Raw genomic sequence first — 25,000 nt, 5'->3', positions numbered from 1 at the left:
TCTTTCTTCCCAGAGAGACATTAGTCTGCCTCCCTGCCTCTCTTTCTACTCTCTTTCTTCCCAGAGAGACGTTAGTCTGCCTCTCTCTCCTCTCTCTTTCTTCCCAGAGAGACATTAGTCTGCCTCCCTGCCTCTCTCTCCTCTCTTTCTTCTCGGAGAGACGCTAGTCTGCCTCCCTCTCCTCTCTCTTTCTTCCCAGAGAGACATTAGTCTGCCTCCCTGCCTCTCTCTCCTCTCTTTCTTCTCTGAGAGACGCTAGTCTGCCTCCCTCTCCTCTCTCTTTCTTCCCGGAGAGATGCTAGTCTGCCTCCCTGCCTCTCTCTCCTCTCTCTTTCTTCCCAGAGAGACATTAGTCTGCCTCCCTGCCTCTCTCTCCTCTCTTTCTTCTCTGAGAGACGCTAGTCTGCCTCCCTCTCCTCTCTCTTTCTTCCCGGAGAGATGCTAGTCTGCCTCCCTGCCTCTCTCTCCTCTCTCTTTCTTCCCAGAGAGACATTAGTCTGCCTCTCTCTCCTCTCTCTCCTCTCTCTTTCTTCCCAGAGAGACGGTAGTCTGCCTCCCTGCCTCTCTCTCCTCTCTCTTTCTTCCCAGAGAGACGGTAGTCTGCCTCCCTGCCTCTCACTCCTCTTCTCTTTATTCCCAGAGAAGAGGTAGTCTGCCTCCCATGCCTCTCTCTCCTCTCTCTTTCTTCCCAGAGACACACTAGTCTGCCTCCCTAATCTGATCTCCTCTCTCTTTCTTCCCAGAGAGACATTAGTCTGCCTCTCTCTCCTCTCTCTCCTCTCTCTTTCTTCCCAGAGAGACGGTAGTCTGCCTCCCTGCCTCTCTCTCCTCTCTCTTTCTTCCCAGAGAGACGGTAAGAGATGCAAAATACCATCACACAGATAATTCCCTATATAAAAGAGAAGAGGCTACACATCTACACACACATGAGCTCGTACACAACCACACACTACGCATATCTAAACACACACTCATCTACGCATATCTAATCTGATCTAACCTGATCTGATTCATCGACACAGTCCAGACCTGATACGTCTACACAGCCCAGACCTGATTCCTCTACACATCTACACAGCCCAGACCTGATTCATCTACACAGCCCAGACTTGATCTGATTCATCTACACATCTACACAACCCAGACCTGATTCATCTACACATCTACACAGCCCAGACCTGATTCATCTACACATCCCAGACCTGATCTGATTCATCTACACATCAGACCTGATCATTCTGATTCATCTACACATCCCAGCCCAGACCTGATTCATCTACACATCTACCCAGACCTGATTCATCTACACAGCCCAGACCTGATCTGATTAATCTACACATCTACACAGCCCAGACCTGATCTGATTCATCTACACATCTACACAGCCCAGACCTGATTCATCTACACATCTACACAGCCCAGACCCGATTCATCTACACATCCCAGACCTGATTCATCTACACGTCTACTCAGCCCAGACCTGATTCATCTACACAGCCCAGACCTGATTCAATTGCTACACCCTTAGGAAAAAAAGGTGCTATCTAGAACCTTAAAGGGTTCTTCAGCTGTCCCCATAGGAGAACCCTTTGAAGAACCCCTTTTGGTTCCATGTAGAACCCTTTTGGTTCCATGAGGAACCTTTTGGGTTAACCTTTCGACAGAGGGTTCTACATGGAGCCCAAAAGGGTTCTACATGGAACCAAAAAGGGTTCTCCGTGGAACCAAAAAGGGTTATCCTATGGGGACAGCCGAAGAACCCTTTTGAAACCCTTTTTTCTAAGACTGTACCGTGGTCATGCATATGCTTTTTCAATTTGGACCAATCCATACAGGCCCATTTCCACGACTGTAATGGGTTAAAATAAGCACAAAAGACTGCATATACAGAACACGCATCAGCAGCTCAACTAGAGAGCTTCTCTTCAATAAGCCAATAAGGAGAGAAACAATAAGACAATTACCTGTGATTACCCAGAAGTCTCTGGTAGCGATGGAGGTATTGAGGTTGTGGTATTCCAATGCTGAAAAAGAACAGAGGAACAGCATGACCGGTCTGACATTTCTTCTTTATGTGAGTCAAAATCATTTCTGTCAAGCTCTTTATCAATTTAACTCAGGTCAGAACTACATTGGTGCTTTGAGTGGCGCGATTTCTCCTTATGAAAACATCACTGCAGTGGTACTGAGAGTTTACAGTGGCACAGCTTAAACCTGCATTATGCCTGTGTGTCATAGAGCTGATATCTGCATGGGCTCTACCTCTCTTCTGGTTGTCTGTTGAGTTTCCCAGGCTTTAGCTCGGTTACATATTTCCTGCCTGATTAAGTACTGAGGCTGGCACAGTGGTTTGGGGGCTGTTTCACTGGCCTATGAAATCAGACACGGTACAGAAAGAGAGACAGGGGTAGAGTTGTATAGAGTGAGAGCGAGAGAGACATCTGGTTCAGGTGTCACAAACAAGCTGGCAGTGATAACAGCTCTAAGATGTCCGTCCGGCTGTGAGGCTGGCACTAGTCCCCCCCTCCTCTCCATTCTCAGCACGTCCCCAAACATCCTCTACACATCTGTCTGGGGGGTTCTTTTATTCATTTCTAAAGATTTGCAAGCCTGTCACATCACCCTCTGCCACTGTATGAGTGAGTAGGGGAACAATGGATGGTCTGGCCTGTTACCCGTTACTACTGCAGGGCTGTCAGCACAATCTCTTTAACACTGTCCAATACTGTAGTCTCAGCCGTGCACAATCATGCTGCTTAATCTGTGATGATGTTTCACATAAACCTCAGAGCTCCACTGCTGAAGTTAGAGAGGCCTAGGGATGAAAAACACAGCATTCTGAAAGGTATTTGTTGGATGGATTTAAAAGGAGCAGGTTGTGTGTGATTCCCTTGTTGAATATAGGAAAACAACATGTGCTCTAAACAGTAGTTTACAAGTCAAACACTCATCAAATATTCAACAAGTGAATGTGTGTTGTGATGATTCTTTACTTGATGAGTTGTTTGGTTTTCCGTCATCCACATTCTGGTTTTTAGATACATTATCAACTGTCCCAGCCTTACTAAAACCTTGGCACAGAGTTAGGCTTCTTAAATGTAGAAACAGACACACACACACACACACACACGCCACTGAAAGGAAGAAAACACAGAAGACAAGCTTAAAAACTCATCACCACATTTGATATCTATCTAACTATCTATCTATCTATCTATCTATCTATCTATCTATCTATCTATCTATCTATCTATCTATCTATCTATCTATCTATCTATCTATCTATCTAACTATCTATCTATCTATCTATCTATCTATCTATCTATCTATCTATCTATCTAACTAACTATCTATCTAACTATCTATCTATCTATCTCTATCTATCTATCTATCTATCTATCTATCTATCTATCTATCTATCTATCTATCTATCTATCTATCTATCTATCTAACTATCTATCTATATATGAACAGTCTGAAAAATCCCCTGACCTTCCCTGGAATTCTCCAGGCTGAAAACAGTAACGTTGGAAGTGGAGAGTGAGATTTAGGGCCGTCTCTGTCTGAACAGGGCCTGAGGTGTTCTACTGTGCACACTGATAAACCCCCCACTGTTAATTATTTACTGTGGTAATTGCCTTTGAAGAGTGGAGCCAGCCGCTGCCAACATATGGCAGAGACCTCCCTCACCTCCCTATAAAACTGTAATATTACGAATGGCAGAGACCTCCCTCACCTCCCTATAAAACTGTAATGTTACGAACGGCAGAGACCTCCCTCACCTCCCTATAAAACTGTAATATTACGAAGGGCAGAGACCTCCCTCACCTCACTAGAAAACTGTAATATTACGAATGGCAGAGACCTCCCTCACCTCCCTATAAAACTGTAATGTTACGAATGGCAGAGACCTCCCTCACCTCCCTATAAAACTGTAATGTTACGAATGGCAGAGACCTCCCTCACCTCCCTATAAAACTGTGATGTTATGAATGGCAGAGACCTCCCTCACCTCCCTATAAAACTGTAATGTTACGAACGGCAGAGACCTCCCTCACCTCCCTATAAAACTGTAATGTTACGAATGGCAGAGACCTCCCTCACCTCCCTATAAAACTGTAATGTTACGAATGGCAGAGACCTCCCTCACCTCCCTATAAAACTGTAATGTTACGAATGGCAGAGACCTCCCTCACCTCCCTATAAAACTGTAATGTTACGAATGGCAGAGACCTCCCTCACCTCCCTATAAAACTGTAATGTTACGAATGGCAGAGACCTCCCTCACCTCCCTATAAAACTGTAATGTTACGAATGGCAGAGACCTCCCTCACCTCCCTATAAAACTGTAATATTACGAAGGGCAGAGACCTCCCTCACCTCCCTATAAAACTGTAATATTACGAAGGGCAGAGACCTCCCTCACCTCCCTATAAAACTGTAATATTACGAATGGCAGAGACCTCCCTCACCTCCCTATAAAACTGTAATATTACGAATGGCAGAGACCTCCCCTCCCTATAAAACTGTGATGTTACCCAGAGACCTCCCTCACCTCCCTATAAACTGTAATGTTACGAATGGCAGAGACCTCCCTCACCTCCCTATAAAACTGTAATACTGTAATATTAAGAATGGCAGAGACCTCCCTCACCTCCCTATAAAACTCTAATACTGTAATATTACGAATGGCAGAGACCTCCCTCACCTCCCTATAAAACTGTAATATTACGAATGGCAGAGACCTCCCTCACCTCCCTATAAAACTGTAATATTACGAATGGCAGAGACCTCCCTCACCTCCCTATAAAACTGTAATATTACGAATGGCAGAGACCTCCCTCACCTCCCTATAAAACTGTAATATTACAAATGGCAGAGACCTCCCTCACCTCCCTATAAAACTGTAATGTTACGAATGGCAGAGACCTCCCTCAACTCCCTATAAAACTGTAATGTTACGAATGGCAGAGACCTCCCTCACCTCCCTATAAAACTGTAATATTACGAATGGCAGAGACCTCCCTCACCTCCCTATAAAACTGTAATATTACGAATGGCAGAGACCTCCTCACCTCACTATAAAACTGTAATATTACGAATGGCAGAGACCTCCTCACCTCCCAATAAAACTGTAATATTACGAATGGCAGAGACCTCCCTCACCTCCCAATAAAACTGTAATATTACGAATGGCAGAGACCTCCTTCACCTCCCAATAAAACTGTAATATTACGAATGGCAGAGACCTCCCTCACCTCCCTATAAAACTGTAATATTACGAATGGCAGAGACCTCCCTCACCTCCCTATAAAACTGTAATATTACGAATGGCAGAGACCTCCCTCACCTCACTATAAAACTGTAATATTACGAATGGCAGAGACCTCCTTCACCTCCCAATAAAACTGTAATATTACGAATGGCAGAGACCTCCCTCACCTCACTATAAAACTGTAATATTACGAATGGCAGAGACCTCCCTCACCTCCCTATAAAACTGTAATATTACGAATGGCAGAGACCTCCCTCACCTCCCTATAAAACTGTAATATTACGAATGGCAGAGACCTCCCTCACCTCCCTATAAAACTGTAATATTACGAATGGCAGAGACCTCCCTCACCTCACTATAAAACTGTAATATTACGAATGGCAGAGACCTCCCTCACCTCCCTATAAAACTGTAATATTACGAACGGCAGAGACCTCCCTCACCTCCCAATAAAACTGTAATACTGTAATATTACGAATGGCAGAGGTACAAAACCAACAGGGCAAACTTTCATCTCTCTCTTTCCCTCTGCTGAATCTAAACCAACAAGGCAAACTCTCTCATCTCTCTCTTTCCCTCTGATGAATCTAAACCAACAAGGCAAACTCTCTCATCTCTCTCTTTCCCTCTGCTGAATCTAAACCAACAAGGCAAACTCTCTCATCTCTCTCTTTCCCTCTGATGAATCTAAACCAACAAGGCAAACTCTCTCATCTCTCTCTTTCCCTCTGATGAATCTGCTTCCTGTCTTCAACTCTGTGCTTCTCGCTCCCCTCGGTCTTCCTCTTGTGCTATTTTACTCACTATTCTACACTGTCTCCCCCCCCTTCTCTGTGCCCACAGGATATGATGCTCATCACTTGATTTATTCACAGCACAAAGTGGAGGGTCAGCGCAACACTCATTAACATTCATGCTTCTTATCTGGCCCATGCTGTCCAATGTAAACCAAGCAGCCATCTGCCCACCCCTTAATGATACAGTAATGATGTTAGCAGATGTACTGTATGTCAGAGCACAGCCCCGTGGCGCAACCCTCTCGTAAACAGGGTCACATGGGTCACCCCAAGTGCATCCTGGGTAGTCATGGATCAAGGGTGAGGGGTGACCCCGGTGTGAGTTTCGGAGGAGAAGTATGTGCCGCTCTTCCCAGATGTTTGGAAAACTGTCTGTGATGCAGAGAACGTCTTGGACCAGCGTCTCAGAATGGCATTTCTCTCTGTGCTGATCGGAGTGCATTTGTTTGTTCGTTCTCCCAGTTCAAATGGAGGGAGCAGGCAGACGCTAGACTAGAAGAGTGTACTGGGAACGTTGTTTACTCACACCGTTTCCCTGTGACTGCTCATTCGTCCTTTAACATACACAGCTGCTATAGGGAGGGAACACTGGAACAGCCTAGTTAGATGTGGCCTGTCCTTACAGAGGAGGATGAGGAGGCAGGGGGGTAGCTGTACCTTAGCATCCAGAGCTTACAGAGGAGGAGGAGGAGGAGGTTAGCTGTACCTTAGCATCCAGAGCTTACAGAGGAGGAGGAGGAGGCAGGGGGTTAGCTGTACCTTAGCATCCAGAGCTTACAGAGGAGGAGGAGGGGGGAGGCAGGGGGTTAGCTGTACCTTAGCATCCAGAGCTTACAGAGGAGGAGGAGGAGGGGGAGGCAGGGGGTTAGCTGTACCTTAGCATCAAGAGCTTACAGAGGAGGAGGAAGAGGAGGGGGAGGCAAGGCGTTAGCTGTACCTTAGCATCCAGAGCATACAGAGGAGAAGGAGGAGGCTAGCTGTACCTTAGCATCCAGAGCATACAGAGGAGGAGGAGGAGGCTAGCTGTACCTTAGCATCCAGAGCTTACAGAGGAGGAGGAGGAGGAGGAGGCTAGCTGTACCTTAGCCTCCAGAGCTTACAGAGGAGGAGGAGGAGGAGGCTAGCTGTACCTTAGCATCCAGAGCTTACAGAGGAGGAGGAGGTTAGCTGTACCTTAGCATCCAGAGCTTACAGAGGAGGAGGAGGAGGGAGGGGGTTAGCTGTACCTTAGTATCCAGAGCTTACAGAGGAGGAGGAGGAGGAGGTTAGCTGTATCTGCATCCAGAGCTTACAGAGGAGGAGGAGGAGGAGGCTAGCTGTACCTTAGCATCCAGAGCTTACAGAGGAGGAGGAGGAGGAGGAGGCTAGCTGTACCTTAGCATCCAGAGCTTACAGAGGAGGAGGAGGCTAGCTGTACCTTAGCATCCAGAGCTTACAGAGGAGGAGGAGGAGGCTAGCTGGCATCCAGAGCTTACAGAGGAGGAGGCAGGGGGTTAGCTGTACCTTAGCATCCAGAGCTTACAGAGGAGGAGGAGGAGGAGGCAGGGGGTTAGCTGTACCTTAGCATCCAGAGCTTACAGAGGAGGAGGAGGAGGCTAGCTGTACCTTAGCATCCAGAGCTTACAGAGGAGGAGGAGGGGGGGGTTAGGCAGGGGGAGCTAGCTGTACCTTAGCATCCAGAGCTTACAGAGGAGGAGGAGGAGGGGAGGCAGGGGGTTAGCTGTACCTTAGCATCCAGAGCTTACAGAGGAGGAGGAGGAGGAGGAGGCAGGGGGCTAGCTGTACCTTAGCATCCAGAGCTTACAGAGGAGGAGGGAGGAGGGGAGGCAGGGGGTTAGCTGTACCTTAGCATCCAGAGCTTACAGAGGAGGAGGAGGAGGCAGGGGGTTAGCTGTACCTTAGCATCCAGAGCTTACAGAGGAGGAGGAGGGGGAGGCAGGGGGTTAGCTGTACCTTAGCATCCAGAGCTTACAGAGGAGGAGGAGGAGGAGGAGCTTAGGGGAGGAGGGGGAGGAGGGGTTAGCTGTACCTTAGCATCCAGAGCATACAGAGGAGGAGGAGGAGGCTAGCTGTACCTTAGCATCCAGAGCTTACAGAGGAGGAGGAGGAGGCTAGCTGTACCTTAGCATCCAGAGCTTACAGAGGAGGAGGGAGGCTAGGTCTACCTTAGCATCCAGAGCTTACAGTACAGTGACTCAATCATTTAAAAAATGCATTGTTGTAGAGGGCAACAGTCACGAACATGGCTGAGCAACAGTCACAAACATCCAATTACTCAAAGGGCTGGAGAATGTCACTCGTCCTTGTTATTCTATACAAGTCCTTCCAGTACCTCAGTCCTTCTTCTGAAGAGACCCATGCTACTCACTGCTATAAATACCCAGACAGAAGTGTGTCATGCAGGCTATATGAAACCCACAGGGGTGTCTAGGGAGTAGTATGAAGTTGGCACGTAGACTCTGATCTCAGGTCAGTTTTGTATTTCAATCCCAATAAAGGTAACGGTTAGGATTGGGGGGTAACCTGATTCTAGATCTTCTGGGGACACTTCTGGGACATTTCTGGGGACACTTGATGTGAATCATGAGGATGGAGGGCATCGAGGAGGCACTAGGACACTTACGTTCAGCAATGACCAGCGGTGGGTAGAACAGGAAGTAGCCGACCATCTCTGCGGTCAGCTGACCCAGGAGGTTAGAGGCGGCGGTGCCGTTGAGAGGGGCGGTCCCGTTCCTCACCATGTAGACCAGAGACACAGCAGGAGAACCCACTGACTGAGAAACACTCAGCATCTAGAGGACAGGGAGATGGAGAGAGGGAGATGGAGAGAGGGAGATGGAGAGATAGAGAGAGGAGAGAGGGAGATGGAGAGAGGGAGATGGAGAGATAGAGAGATAGAGAGAGGAGAGAGGGAGATAGAGATAGAGAGAGGAGAGAGGAGAGAGGGAGATGGAGAGAGGGAGATGGAGAGATAGAGAGAGGGAGATGGAGAGAGGGAGATGGAGAGAGGGAGATGGAGAGATGGTGAGATAGAGAGAGGGAAATAGAGACAAAGTTGCACAACATAATTTCAATTTAGATCAATCTACTTTAATGTTTAATAAGTTACAGAGGAGGTATAAAATGTATTGGCATAATTAGCATAACAAAAATATGCTTAAATCCATAAAGATATTACAACGGCTGTCAAGAGTGAAACTGGCAAGCCATTCGCCACTGTGAAAGTGTTTATAACGTCAACTACACAAAACCTAAAAACTAAACCTTGACATACATACATAATATAGTGGACATGTTACCACGGCAGCTAGGAAGCTCATTAAAACAACACAAACACTGTCTCCCTAAACACATCAGTTCAGATTAGAGATCAGCTTCTATTTACAATGGCACATGAACAATGCACTTAGGAATGATAATTATGCTCCAATTATACACAGCTTGCATTTTGCTTTGCTATAGTGCCAAACCTCTTCAACTGCAGAGCTGTGTCTGTGAAAACGGTAGGAGCAAAATGCTTTGAGATTTAATCCACACAAACTGTGCCACACATCAAAATGACCAATCGGACGACCCATACTTAGACTCTTTGCATTTGTTTGTACTGAAGTTTAATGTCATAACATCTAAAATAAGCCACAACAAGGCATCAACACAAGTCTGGTATAAATATCAACTGTTCCTTCAATTTGAAACAGTTAGAGGTAAAATCCCTACGTCCAAACCGTCCCGCCCTGATCTGTTTCACCTGTCCTTGTGCTTGTCTCCACCCCCCTACAGGTGTCGCCCATCTTCCCCACTATCCCCTGGGTATTTATACCTGTGTTTTCTGTCTGTATGTTGTCAGTTCGTCTTGTTTGTCAAGTCAACCAGCATTTTTGTATCAACTCCTGCTTTTCCCCAGTCTCTCTTTTCTCGTCCTCCTGGTTTTGACCCTGTGCCCGCCTGACCACTCTGACCGCCCGCCTGACCACTCTGACCGCCCGCCAGACCACTCTGTCTGCCCGCCTGACCACTCTGCCCGCCCGCCCGCCTGAACACTCTGCCCGCCCGCCTGACCACTCTGCCCGCCCGCCTGACCACTCTGCCTGCCTGCCTGACCACTCTGCCTGCCCGCCTGACCACTCTGCCTGCCCGCCTGACCACTCTGCCCGCCCGCCTGACCACTCTGCCTGCCCGCCTGACCACTCTGCCTGCCCGCCTGACCACTCTGTCTGCCCGCCTGACCACTCTGTCTGCCCCTGAGCCTGCCTGCCATCCTGTACCTTTGCCCTTATTGCTGTATAAACATTGTCACTTCAACACGGTCTGCATCTGTGTCTTACCTTTATCCTGATACAAACAATAAATAATTGATCTGTGGTGGGAAGCTTTGATAAGAGTATCTAGAGATTTAGGCTATGTATTAGGATATGTGTATACAATACAAAACCATAGAACTTTATTAATGCCCTGCTGGGACCAGTAACAAGGACATCATGAATAGCAGAAAGACAACTTACTTCCTACTCATACCAAATAGAAGCCATTTACAGACATGTGTGCATACATTTGGCATACAGTAGGTACCAGGAATCGAACCCACTATCCTGATGTTGCAAGCACCATGCTCTACCAACTGAGCTACAGAGGACCACGTACACATGAAGTCACCACCTCCACAGGTCACAGGGTTACTGAGTGAGGAGGAGGCCATTGTACTATAATATCTCTACCTGGACAGAGAGTCTGGTGTGGACGTCCAGGACTTTGGCCTGGGCCTCAGAGAACACGTTCTCCAGCCTCTGTTCCATCATCTGCGAGAACCGACAGGAACGCGGGTCATCTCCTGGACCTACGAAGCGCAAAACTGGAACACACAGAGAACACCCATTGAGATCATAGAACATGAAGAACATCAGGGCAGAGTAACTGTAGATCAATACTCAACCCCATCAATATGAGCTTGTATATGAACACAGAGCAGACTAATGTCCTGCAGCCTCCTCAATAACATGTCTGGTATATGAACACAGAGCAGACTAATGTCCTGCAGCCTCCTCAATAACATGTCTGGTATATGAACACAGTACAGACTAATGTCCTGCAGCCTCCTTAATAATGTGTCTGGTATATGAACACAGTGCAGACTAATGTCCTGCAGCCTCCTCAATAACATGTCTGGTATATGAACACAGTGCAGACTAATGTCCTGCAGCCTCCTCAATAACATGTCTGGTATATGAACACAGTACAGACTAATGTCCTGCAGCCTCCTTAATAATGTGTCTGGTATATGAACACAGTGCAGACTAATGTCCTGCAGCCTCCTCAATAACATGTCTGGTATATGAACACAGTGCAGACTAATGTCCTGCAGCCTCCTCAATAACATGTCTGGTATATGAACACAGTGCAGACTAATGTCCTGCAGCCTCCTTAATAACATGTCTGGTATATGAACACAGAGCAGACTAATGTCCTGCAGCCTCCTTAATAACATGTCTGGTATATGAACACAGTGCAGACTAATGTCCTGCAGCCTCCTTAATAACATGTCTGGTATATGAACACAGTGCAGACTAATGTCCTGCAGCCTCCTTAATAACATGTCTGGTATATGAACACAGAGCAGACTAATGTCCTGCAGCCTCCTTAATAACATGTCTGGTATATGAACACAGAGCAGACTAATGTCCTGCAGCCTCCTTAATAACATGTCTGGTATATGAACACAGTGCAGACTAATGTCCTGCAGCCTCCTTAATAACATGTCTGGTATATGAACACAGAGCAGACTAATGTCCTGCAGCCTCCTTAATAACATGTCTGGTATATGAACACAGTGCAGACTAATGTCCTGCAGCCTCCTTAATAACATGTCTGGTATATGAACACAGAGCAGACTAATGCCCTGCAGCCTCCTTAATAACATGTCTGGTATATGAACACAGAGCAGACTAATGTCCTGCAGCCTCCTCAATAACATGTCTGGTATATGAACACAGTGCAGACTAATGTCCTGCAGCCTCCTTAATAACATGTCTGGTATATGAACACAGCGCAGACTAATGTCCTGCAGCCTCCTTAATAACATGTCTGGTATATGAACACAGAGCAGACTAATGTCCTGCAGCCTCCTTAATAACATGTCTGGTATATGAACAGAGCAGACTAATGTCCTGCAGCCTCCTTAATAACATGTCTGGTATATGAACACAGTGCAGACTAATGTCCTGCAGCCTCCTTAATAACATGTCTGGTATATGAACACAGTGCAGACTAATGTCCTGCAGCCTCCTTAATAACATGTCTGGTATATGAACACAGTGCAGACTAATGTCCTGCAGCCTCCTTAATAACATGTCTGGTATATGAACACAGAGCAGACTAATGTCCTGCAGCCTCCTTAATAACATGTCTGGTATATGAACACAGTGCAGACTAATGTCCTGCAGCCTCCTTAATAACATGTCTGGTATATGAACACAGTGCAGACTAATGTCCTGCAGCCTCCTTAATAACATGTCTGGTATATGAACACAGTGCAGACTAATGTCCTGCAGCCTCCTTAATAACATGTCTGGTATATGAACACAGTGCAGACTAATGTCCTGCAGCCTCCTTAATAACATGTCTGGTATATGAACACAGTGCAGACTAATGTCCTGCAGCCTCCTTAATAATGTGTCTTGTATAAGTGAAAGAAAAACAACATGATCTTAAACATATTCCTCCAGTCTAAACCATCAGACCTGTTTTGAGCTGGAGGCTGATAGCTGGGCTGGGTTTCCATGGTGTGGCTGTGTTGGGCAGCGCCGTTACCATGGGGACAAACTGTCGCACGTCACCCATCAGCCTATCCCGGCCGTAGGAGTGAAGTGCCTCGACCACCACAGAGGGCGGGTACACCATGTCTGCTCCAATTACGTGGTAGCCCACCGTCACGTTGGGAGAGCCAAACACAGTCTCCACCTGAGAGAGTGAAATAGGGAACTGTTATCAGGATCAGTAAGCATGATCGATCATCTAATCAACTGGCTGGTTGTAGAGTTGTAGGAGTGGATGTTTTGACTGTTTGTGAAACAGAAGGATGGTGAGAGAAGGAGAACAAGAGAGTCTCATAGAAAGAGAGAACATGGAAATGGGAACATGGGAATGGGAGACGGAATGAGAAAGGGAAGCGAAAACAGAGGACAGAGTTGTAAATTACACAGAGGACAGAGAGTTGTAAATTACACAGAGGACAGAGAGTTGTAAATTACACAGAGGACAGAGAGTTGTAAATTACACAGAGGACAGAGAGTTGTAAATTACACAGAGGACAGAGAGTTGTAAATTACACAGAGGACAGAGAGTTGTAAATTACACAGAGGACAGAGAGTTGTAAATTACACAGAGGACAGAGAGTTGTAAATTACACAGAGGACAGAGAGTTGTAAATTACACAGAGGACAGAGAGTTGTAAATTACACAGAGGACAGAGAGTTGTTGTAAATTACACAGGGGACAGAGAGTTGTAAATTACACAGAGGACAGAGAGTTGTAAATTACACAGAGGACAGAGAGTTGTAAATTACACAGAGGACAGAGAGTTGTAAATTACACAGAGGACAGAGAGTTGTAAATTACACAGAGGACAGAGAGTTGTAAATTACACAGAGGACAGAGAGTTGTAAATTACACAGGGGACAGAGAGTTGTAAATTACACAGACAGGACAGAGGACAGAGTTGTAAATTACACAGAGGACAGAGAGTTGTACATTACACAGAGGACAGAGAGTTGTAAATTACACAGAGGACAGAGAGTTGTACATTACACAGGGACAGAGAGTTGTACATTACACAGAGGACAGAGAGTTGTACATTACACAGAGGACAGAGAGTTGTAAATTACACAGAGGACAGAGAGTTGTACATTACACAGAGGACAGAGAGTTGTAAATTACACAGAGGACAGAGAGTTGTAAATTACACAGGGGACAGAGAGTTGTAAATTACACAGAGGACAGAGAGTTGTAAATTACAGAGGACAGAGAGTTGTAAATTACACAGAGGACAGAGAGTTGTAAATTACACAGAGGACAGAGAGTTGTAACATTACACAAAGGACAGAGAGTTGTAAATTACACAGAGGACAGAGAGTTGTAAATTACACAGAGGACAGAGAGTTGTAAATTACACAGAGGACAGAGAGTTGTAACATTACACAAAGGACAGAGAGTTGTACATTACACAGAGGGCAGAGAGCTATAACATTACACACAAAGCCATCACCTACAGAGAGATGAACCTGGAGAAGAGTCCCCTAAGCAAGCTGGTCCTGGGGCTCTGTTCACAAACACAAACAAACCCCACAGAGCCCCAGGACAGCAGCACAATTAGACCCAACCAAATCATGAGAAAACAAAAAGATAATTACTTGACACATTGGAAAGAATTAACAAAAAAACAGAGCAAACTAGAATGCTATTTGGCCCTACACAGAGAGTACACAGCGGCAGAATACCTGACCACTGTGACTGACCCAAAATTAAGGAAAGCTTTGACTATGTACAGACTCAGTGAGCATAGCCTTGCTATTGAGAAAGGCCGCCGTAGGCAGACATGGCTCTCAAGAGAAGACAGGCTATGTGCTCACTGCCCACAAAATGAGGTGGAAACTGAGCTGCACTTCCTAACCTCCTGCCCAATGTATGACCATATTAGAGAGACATATTTCCCTCAGATTACACAGATCCACAAAGAATTTGAAAACAAATCCAATTTTGAAAAACTCCCATATCTACTGGGTGAAATTCCACAGTGTGCCATCACAGCAGCAAGATTTGTGACCTGTTGCCACGAGAAAAGGGCAACCAGAGAAGAACTAACACCATTGTAAATACAACCCATATCTATGCTTATTTATTTTATCTTGTGTCCTTTACCATTTGTACATTGTTAAAACACTGTATATATATAATATGACATTTGTAATGTCTATTGTTTTGAAACTTCTGTATGTGTGATGTTTACTGTTAATTTTTATTGTTTATTTCACTTTATATATTCACTTTATATATTATCTACCTCACTTGCTTTGGCAATGTTAACACATGTTTCCCATGCCAATAAAGCCCTTGGATTGAATTGAATTGAGTTCTGTGTGGGAGGTGTGTCTGTTTCTGTGACAGAGAGAGGGAGAGGGAGAGGGAGAGAGAGAGAGAGAGAGAGATAGAGATAGAGAGTTGTACGACGAAAACATGCGGTCTCTCCTTCACTGCAGCCGAAGTGAGTAAGACATTTAAACGTGTTAACCCTCGTAAGGCTGCAGGCCCAGACGGCATCCCCAGCCGCGCCCTCAGAGCATGCGCAGACCAGCTGGCCGGTGTGTTTACGGACATATTCAATCAATCCCTATACCAGTCTGCTGTTCCCACATGCTTCAAGAGGGCCACCATTGTTCCTGTTCCCAAGAAAGCTAAGGTAACTGAGCTAAACGACTACCGCCCGTAGCACTCACATCCGTCATCATGAAGTGCTTTGAGAGACTAGTCAAGGACCATATCACCTCCACCCTACCTGACACCCTTGACCCACTCCAATTTGCTTACCGCCCAAATAGGTCCACAGACGATGCAATCTCAACCACACTGCACACTGCCCTAACCCATCTGGACAAGAGGAATACCTATGTGAGAATGCTGTTCATCGACTACAGCTCGGCATTCAACACCATAGTACCCTCCAAGCTCGTCATCAAGCTCGAGACCCTGGGTCTCGACCCCGCCCTGTGCAACTGGGTTCTGGACTTCCTGACGGGCCGCCCCAGGTGGTGAGGGTAGGCAACAACATCTCCTCCCCGCTGATCCTCAACACTGGGGTCCCACAAGGGTGCGTTCTGAGCCCTCTCCTGTACTCCCTGTTCACCCATGACTGCGTGGCCATGCACGCCTCCAACTCAATCATCAAGTTTGCGGACGACACAACAGTGGTAGGCTTGATTACCAACAACGACGAGACGGCCTACAGGGAGGAGGTGAGGGCCCTCGGAGTGTGGTGTCAGGAAAATAACCTCACACTCAACGTCAACAAAACTAAGGAGATGATTGTGGACTTCAGGAAACAGCAGAGGGAACACCCCCATCCACATCGATGGAGCAGTAGTGGAGAGGGTAGCAAGTTTTAAGTTCCTCGGCATACACATCACAGACAAACTGAATTGGTCCACTCACACAGACAGCATCGTGAGGAAGGCGCAGCAGCGCCTCTTCAACCTCAGGAGGCTGGAGAAATTTGGCTTGTCACCAAAAGCACTCACAAACTTCTACAGATGCACAATCGAGAGCATCCTGGCGGGCTGTATCACCGCCTGGTATGGCAACTGCACCGCCCTCAACCGTAAGGCTCTCCAGAGGGTAGTGAGGTCTGCACAACGCATCACCGGGGGCAAACTACCTGCCCTCCAGGACACCTACACCACCCGATGCTACAGGAAGGCCATAAAGATCATCAAGGACATCAACCACCCGAGCCACTGCCTGTTCACCCCGCTGTCATCCAGAAGGCGAGGTCAGTACAGGTGCATCAAAGCTGGGACCGAGAGACTGAAAAACAGCTTCTATCTCAAGGCCATCAGACTGTTAAACAGCCACCACTAACATTGAGTGGCTACTGCCAACACACTGTCAATGACACTGACTCTACTACTCCAGCCACTTTAATAATGGGAATTGATGGGAAATGATGTAAATATATCACTAGCCACTTTAAACAATGCTACCTTATATAATGTTACTTACCCTACATTATTCATCTCATATGCATACGTAGATACTGTACTCTATATCATCGACTGCATCCTTATGTAATACATGTATCACTAGCCACTTTAACTATGCCACTTGGTTTACATACTCATCTCATATGTATATACTGTACTCGATATCATCTACTGTATCTTGCCTATGCTGCTCTGTACCATCACTCATTCATATATCCTTATGTACATATTCTTTATCCCCTTACACTGTGTATAAGACAGTAGTTTTTTTGGAATTGTTAGTTAGATTACTTGTTCGTTATTACTGCATTGTCGGAACTAGAAGCACAAGCATTTCGCTACACTCGCATTAACATCTGCTAACCATGTGTATGTGACAAATAAAATTTGATTTGATTTGATTTTAGAGAGAGAGAGGTATAGAGAGAGGTATATATAGAGAGAGAGGTATAGAGAGAGAGGGAGGTATAGAGTGAGAGAGAGAGAGAGAGAGAGAGAGAGAGAGAGAGGAGTGAGAGAGGGGTAGAGAGAGAGAGGTAGAGAGAGAGGGGTAGAGAGAGAGAGGTAGAGAGAGAGAGGTAGAGAGAGAGGGGGGGGTAGAGAGAGAGAGAGAGAGGTAGAGAGAGTTTGTGTGAGAGAAGTGAAACAGATCAAATCCCTCATCCTTTGATGACAGACAGTCCCTTTGGTTACCACACTGAGAGCCCATACAGTCTTGATATTACCATGAGTCGACAGTATTCCCCTCACAATCAAGCCTTGTTATGAACGGACCCATTCACCATCACTACACCAGCCCAGCCGTTATTCAAAGACTGGGTTTCAGCAAAAGTCGCTGAGTGGTAACGTACCCTCCTAAGTCTATCTGGCCGATGTGAAAGACCATCAATGGATAATCTTGAAGGACTTCAGTCAGTTCAGCATTCCACTCTTTTCACCTCAATGAAAATCTTTCATTTAATGGCCAGAAGCTTTCACTTTGTTACAATAGCTTTCCTCTGGTCTTGCCAAATGAAAGTCATTTAATCTGCTGCTCCTCATCGTTCTTTCCGGCCTTCCCCCTCTAGAGCATTCCTAGTAACCATCTCTGCTCTGTAATTAAAAACAAACAAAACATTTTCCCCTGGGACTGACCACTGGATGACTGTAAAATAAATATTTACTCATATTTAGATTAGTGACAACCCAGCTAGCACATTTGGTTCCTTGGAAGTTGTGGGAACATACATGTTTGCCAGTCCTGGAAACATACATTTTAAGGTTGCAGGGAGGTTCTCAGAACATTTTACTATGGTTCCCTGAAAGTTTTCCTGGGAGGTTTTATCAACATTCTGAGGACAGAAATGATAGTTTATTTGAAGGTAAGTAACTGTTTAGAACTCTAAGCATCAATAGGAGACATGGAAATGCATTTGCTCAGGCATTAATCATGCAAGCACATTTATTTTTATGGCACTGCATCAGTGAGGTTTGAACCTATGATCTTCTGTTCTCTCTGTATGGAATTAGTCCACTGCAACACCTTAGAATGGAGCTATGATGCAATGTTTTTTACTCATGCAAAGCAGTTCATTTCAGTCTATTTAAACAGACCCCATTTCAAAGGAAAACAGGGACTAAGATCAGGTGTGGCCAATTAGTGTGCACGGCCAACACACTTAACAAGAGAAGATAGAATGAGAACAGAATGTATAGGTTTTAAAATAACATTCTTTAAACGTTAATGATTTCTTTTCGTTTTTTTTATGGAACATTTTCTTAATGTTGTGACAAACATGACTTTAAATAGAACCACGAGGAAACCTGCAGAAAATGTTATGCTGAAGTACTGAAATTCCCCCAGAAGAACAATGTTTCTTAACATTCTCTGCCCATTCTGAGAACATTACTTGAAATAGAACCATGAGGAATCGTTATGCTGAAGTACTGAAATCCCACAGAAGAACGTTATTTCTTAATTTTCTCTGAACAATTTGAAAACATTACTTGAAATAGAACCATGAGGAAACGTTATGCTGAAGTACTGAAATTCCCACCTCAGAAACATAATGGTTCTCAAAATGTTGTGTGCTAGCTGGGTATCCTGCACCATTCCCAGAGCATTGTGGGAAAGTTGTATGCAAAATATCCATAGGACAACCACGCTCTCACCAACTTTAAGAAACATATGGTTCTCAGAACGTTATGTGCTAGCTGGAAAGTGCTACGGTGCGAGAGAGACAGAGGTAGAGAAAGAGAGGGAAAGAGGTAGAGAAAGAGAGAGAAAAAGAGATGGAGAAAGAACAGAGGAGAGAGCCTGGAATTCCTGACGGGCCAACCCCAGGCGGTGAGGGTAGCAACATCACCTCCACCACACTGACCCTCAAAACAGGGGTCCCTCAGGGGTGTGTGCTTAGTCACCTCCTGTACTCCCTGTTCACCCACAACTGCGTGGCCATGCACGACTCCAACACAATCATCAAGTTTGCTCACGACACCGACAGTAGTAGGCCTGATCACCGCCGATGATAAGAAAGCCTACAGGGAGGAGGTCAGTGACCTGGCAGTGTGGTGCCGGGACAACAACCTCTCCCTCAACATCAGTCAGACCAAGGACCTGATGGTGGACTACAGGAAACAGGGGTGTGAGGACGCCCCCGTCCACATCAACGGGGCTGCAGTAAAGTGGGTCTAAAGTTCCTCGGTGTCCAAATCCCTAAGGACCTAAATGGTTCACTCACTGCCAGGTCACTAACCCCCTCCCTGTAGGCACAGCCATGAAGAAAGCACAACAGCACCTCTTCCCCCTCAGGAAAAACAAAAGGTTTGGCATGGGCCCTCAAATCCTCAAAAAGTTCTACAACTGCACCAACTGTTCTGCCTGCGGCTATGGAACCCTGACCTGTTCACCGGACGTGCTACCTGTCCCAGACCTGCTGTTTTCAACTCTCTAGAGACAGCAGGAGCGGTAGAAATACTATGAATGATCGGCTATGTAAAGCCAACTGACATTTACTCCTGAGGTGCTGACCTGTTGCACTCTCTACAACCACTTATTATTATTTGACCCTGCTGGTCATCTATGAACATTTGAACATCTTTACTATGTTCTGTTATAATTTCCACCCGGCACAGCTGGAAGAGGACTGGCCACCCCTCATAGCCTGGTTCCTCTCTAGGTTTCTTCCTAGGTTCTGGCCTTTCTAGGGAGTTTTTCCTAGCCTAACCTCTACAGTCGTGGCCAAAAGATTTGAGAATGACACAAATATACATTTTCACAAAGTTTGCTGCTTCAGTGTCTTTAGATATTTTTGTCAGATGTTACTATCGAATACTGAAGTATAATTACAAGGATTTCACAAGTGTCAAAGGCTTTTATTGACAATTACATGAAGTTGATGCAAAGAGTCAATATTTGCAGTGTTGACCCTTCTTTTTCAAGACCTCTGCAATCTACACTGGCATGCAGTCAATTAACTTCTGGGCCACATCCTGACTGATGGCAGCCCATTCTTGCATAATCAATGCTTGGAGTTTGTCAGAATTTGTGGGGTTTTGTTTGTCCACCCGCCTCTTGAGGATTTACCACAAGTTCTCAATGGAATTAAGGTCTGGGGAGTTTCCTGGCCATGGACCCAAAATATTGATGTTTTGTTCCCCGAGCCACTTAGTTATCACTTTTGCCTTATGGCAAGGTGCTCCATCATGCTGGAAAAGGCTATGTTCATCACCAAACTGTTCCTGGATGGTTGGAAGAAGTTGCTCTCAGAGGATGTGTTAGTACCATTCTTTATTAATGGCTATGTTCTTAGGCAAAATTGTGAGTGAGCCCACTCCCTTGGCTGAGAACAACCCCACACATGAATGGTCTCAGGATGCTCCCCTTGTCTTCTCCGGACAAGCTTTTTCCTGATGCCCCAAACAATCGGAAAGGGGATTCATAAGAGAAAATGACTTTACCCCAGTCTTCTGCAGTCCAATCCCTGTACCTTTTGCAGAATATCAGTCTGTCCCTGATGTTTTTCCTGGAGAGAAGTGGCTTCTTTGCTGCCCTTCTTGACACCAGGCCATCCTCCAAAAGTCTTTGCCTCACTGTGCGTGCAGATGCACTCACACCTGCCTGCTGCCATTCCTGAGCATGCTCTATACTGGTAGTGCCCCGATCATGCAGCTGAATCAACTTTAGGAGACGGTCCTGGCGCTTGCTGGACTTTCTTGGGCGCCCTGAAGCCTTCTTCACAACAATTGAATCGCTCTCCTTGAAGTTCTTGATGATCCGATAAATGGCCGATTTAGGTGCAATCACACTGGCAGCAATATCCTTGTCTGTGAAGCCCTTTTTGTGCAAAGCAATGATGACGGCACGTGTTTCGCATGGTTGACAGAGGAAGAACAATGATTCCAAGCACCACCCTCCTTGTTAACGAGAGAATCACTGACATGATGTCACCTGGTCCTTTGGTGGCAGGGCTGAAATACAGTGGAAATGTTTTTGGGGGATTCAGTTCATTTGTATGGCAAAGAGGGACTTTGCAATTTATTGCAATTCATCTGATCACTCATAACATTCTGGAGTATATGCAAATTGCCATCATACAAACTGAGGCAGCAGACTTTTTTTTGTGTAATTTGTGTCATTCTCAAAGCTTTTGGCCACGACTGTATAAAAGGCGGTGTGAAAGGAAGGCCCGGAAAATCGGTAGACTCCAGCCACCCAAGCCACAGACTGTTCTCTCCGCACAGCAAGCGGGACCGGTGCATCAAGTCTGACACCAAGAGGCTCCTGAACAGCTTCTATCCCCAATCCATAAGGGTTGTTAAATAGCTAACAGAGTGGCTACATGGACTATCTGAGTTGACCCTTGGACTTGACTTGTATTTTTTCCCCGTTTCTATGCACAATCACAGGACTGATACTCGAAAACACACATACAATCATCATTACGCTGCTGCTACTCTGTCATAAACTCAGCAAATAAAGAAACGTCCTCTCACTGTCAACTGCGTTTATTTCAGAAAACCTAACGTGTAAATATTTGTATGAACATAACCAGATTCAACAACTGAGACATAAACTGAACAAGTTCCACAAACATGTGACTAACAGAAATGGAATAATGTGTCCTTGAACAAAGGGGGGGTCAAAATCCAAAGTAACAGTATCAGTATCTGGTGTGGCCACCAGCTGCATTAGGTACTGCATTGCATCTCCTCCTCATGGACTGCACCAGATTTGCCAGTTCTTGCTGTGAGATGTTACCCCACTCTTCCACCAAGGTACCTGCAAGTTCCCGGACATTTCTGGGGGGAATGGCCCTAGCCCTCACCCTCCGATCTAACAGGTCGCCAAAGTGCTCAATGGGATTGAGATCTGGGGTCTTTGCTCGACATGGCAGAACACTGACATTGCTGTCTTGCAGGAAATCATGCACAGAATGAGCAGTATGGCTGGGGGCATTGTCATGCTGGAGAGTCATGTCAGGATGAGCCTGCAGGAAGGGTACCACATGAGAGAGGAGGATATCTTCCCTGTAATGCACAGCGTTGAGATTGCCTGCAATGACAATAAGCTCAGTCCAATGATGCTGTGACACACTGCCCCAGACCATGATGGACCTTCCACCTCCAAATCCATCCCACTCCAGAGTACAGGCCTCGGTGTAACGATCATTCCTTCGACATTAAACGCAAATTCAACCATCACCCCTGGTGAGACAAAACTGCAACTCGTCGGTGAAAAGCACTTTTTGCCAGTCCTGTCTGGTCCAGTGACAATGGGTTTGTGCCCATTGTTGCCGGTGATGTCTGGTGAGGACCTGCCTTTCAACAGGACTACAAGCCCTCAGTCCAGCCTCTCTCAGCTTATTGAGGACAGTCTGAGCACTGATGGAGGGATTGTGTGTTCCTGGTGTAACTCGGGCAGTTGTTGTTGCCATCCTATTCCTGTCCCGCAGGTGTGATGTTCAGATGTACCAATCCTGTGTAGATGTTGTTACACGTGGTCTGCCACTGCGAGGATGATCAGCTGTCCGTTCCGTCTGCCTGTAGCGCTGTCTTAGGTGTCTCACAGTACAGACATTGCAATTTATTGCCCTGGCCACATCTGCAGTCCTCATGCCTCCTTGCAGCATGCCTAAGGCAAGTTCACGCAGATGAGCAGGGACCCTGGGCATCTTTCTTTTGGTGTTTTTCAGAGTCAGTAGAAAGGCCTCTTTAGTGTCCTAAGTTTTCATAACTGTGACCTTAATTGCCTACCTTCTGTAGGCTGTTAGTGTCTTAACGATCATTCCATAGGTGCATGTTCGTGAATTGTATATTGTTCATTGAACAAGCATGGGAAACAGTGTTTAAACCCTTTACAATGAAAATCTGTGAAGTTATTTGGATTTTTACTAATTATCTTTGAAAGACAGGGTCCTGAAAAAGGGACGTTTCTTTTTTTGCTGAGTTTATATGGTAATGCCTAGTCACTTACCCCTGTACACTATCAACAGTGTCTCAGATACTATTCACATTCATAGACTTTTTACACATTTTGTTGTGTTGCAGCCTGAATTTGAAATTGATTAAATTTAGAATTTGTGTCACTGGGCAGCACGCAATACCCCATAATGTCAAAGTGGAATTCTGTTTTTTAGAAAAATAAGTTCAGGAGTAAAAATGTGCTTATCATGTCACATAATAAGTCACTCTGTGTGCAGAAATAGTGTTTTAACACACATATAATTATCTGTAAGGTCCCTCAGTTGAGCCGTGAATTTCAAACACAGATTCAACCACAAAGACCAGGGATGTTTTCCAATGCCTCGCAAAGAAGGGCCCCTATTGGTACACGTCGGATGGTGTATCAATACACCCAGTTACTACAAAGATACAGGCGTCATTCCTAACTCATTTGCCAGAGAGTAAGGAAACCACTCAGGGATTTCACCATGAGGCCAATGGGGACTTTAAAACAGTTACAGTACAGAGTTTAATGGCTGTGATAGTTTTCTCCTGAGTATGGATCAACACCGTTGTAGTTATTCCACAACACTAACCTAAATAACAGAGTGAAAAGAAGGAAGCCTGTACAGAATACAAATATTCCATAAAATGCATCTTGTTTGTAACAATGCACTAAAGTAATACCAAACAAATTTTGCAAATAAATTAACTTCATGTCCTGAATATAAAGTGTTTTGTTTGGGGCAAATCCAACCAAACACATCACTTAGTATCACTCTTCATATTTTTAAGCATAGTGGTGGCTGCATCATGTTATGGGTATGCTTGTCAAGGGCAAGGACTAGGGAGTTTTTTAGGACAAAAAGAAATGTAATAGAGCTAAGCACAGACAAGATCCTAGAGTAAAACCTGGTTCAATGTGCTTTCCAACAGACACTAGGAGACAAATTCACCTTTCAGCAGGACAATAACCTAAAATGCAAGGACAAAAATACCCTGGAGTTGCTTACCAAGACGACATTGAATGTTCCTGAGTGGCCTAGTTACAGTTTGGACTTAAAGCGGCATGGATATCTATGGCAAGACATGAAAATGGCTATCTAGCAATGATCAACAACTAAGTTGACAGAGCATAAAGAATTTTAAAAAGTGCTAATATTGCACAATACAGGTGTGCAAAAGCTCTTAGAGACGCACCCAGAAAGACTCACAGCTGTAATCACTGCCAAAGGTGATTCTAACATGTATTGACTCAGGGGTGTGAAAACCTATGATATATTTCTGTATTTCATTTTCAATACATTTGCAAAAATGTCTAAAAACATGTCTTTACTTTGTCATTATGCAGTATTGTGTGTAGATGGGTGAATTTATTCAATCTATTTTGAATGCAGGCTGTAACAAAACTAAATGTGGAATAAGTCAAGGGGTTTGAATACTTTCTGAAGGCACTGTAGCTCTGTCACTCCAGTATCCCTGCACATTGTAAATATGGTACTGGAACTGACCCTGTATATACAGTGGGGCAAAAAAGTATTTAGTCAGCCACCAATTGTGCAAGTTCTCCCACTTAAAAAGATGAGAGAGGCCTGTAATTTTCATCATAGGTACACTTCAACTATAACAGACAAAATGAGAAAGTAAATCCAGAAAATCACATTGTAGGATTTTTAATGAATTTATTTGCAAATTATGGTGGAAAATAAGTATTTGGTCAATAACAAAAGTTTATCTCAATACTTTGTTATATACCCTTT

The 25,000-nt window shown here is 45.2% G+C and overlaps 1 protein-coding gene across 1 annotated transcript in view; it reads right to left on the bottom strand.

Annotated features, from left to right (window-relative positions):
• LOC121846113 (UPF0606 protein KIAA1549L-like) overlaps positions 1–25,000 on the bottom strand; it is an 89,532-nt gene that overhangs the window by 57,041 nt on the left and 7,491 nt on the right. The window contains 4 exon segments of the mRNA XM_042319030.1: positions 1,965–2,024; positions 8,696–8,864; positions 10,788–10,921; positions 12,807–13,026. Coding sequence (XP_042174964.1) covers positions 1,965–2,024; positions 8,696–8,864; positions 10,788–10,921; positions 12,807–13,026 — 583 coding nt within the window.

This window comes from Oncorhynchus tshawytscha, unplaced genomic scaffold, assembly GCF_018296145.1.
Source record: "Oncorhynchus tshawytscha isolate Ot180627B unplaced genomic scaffold, Otsh_v2.0 Un_contig_57_pilon_pilon, whole genome shotgun sequence".
Classification (NCBI taxonomy): domain Eukaryota; kingdom Metazoa; phylum Chordata; class Actinopteri; order Salmoniformes; family Salmonidae; genus Oncorhynchus; species Oncorhynchus tshawytscha.
The sequence above is the reverse complement of the archived record's forward strand: the minus strand, read 5'-3'. Positions and strand labels throughout refer to the sequence as shown.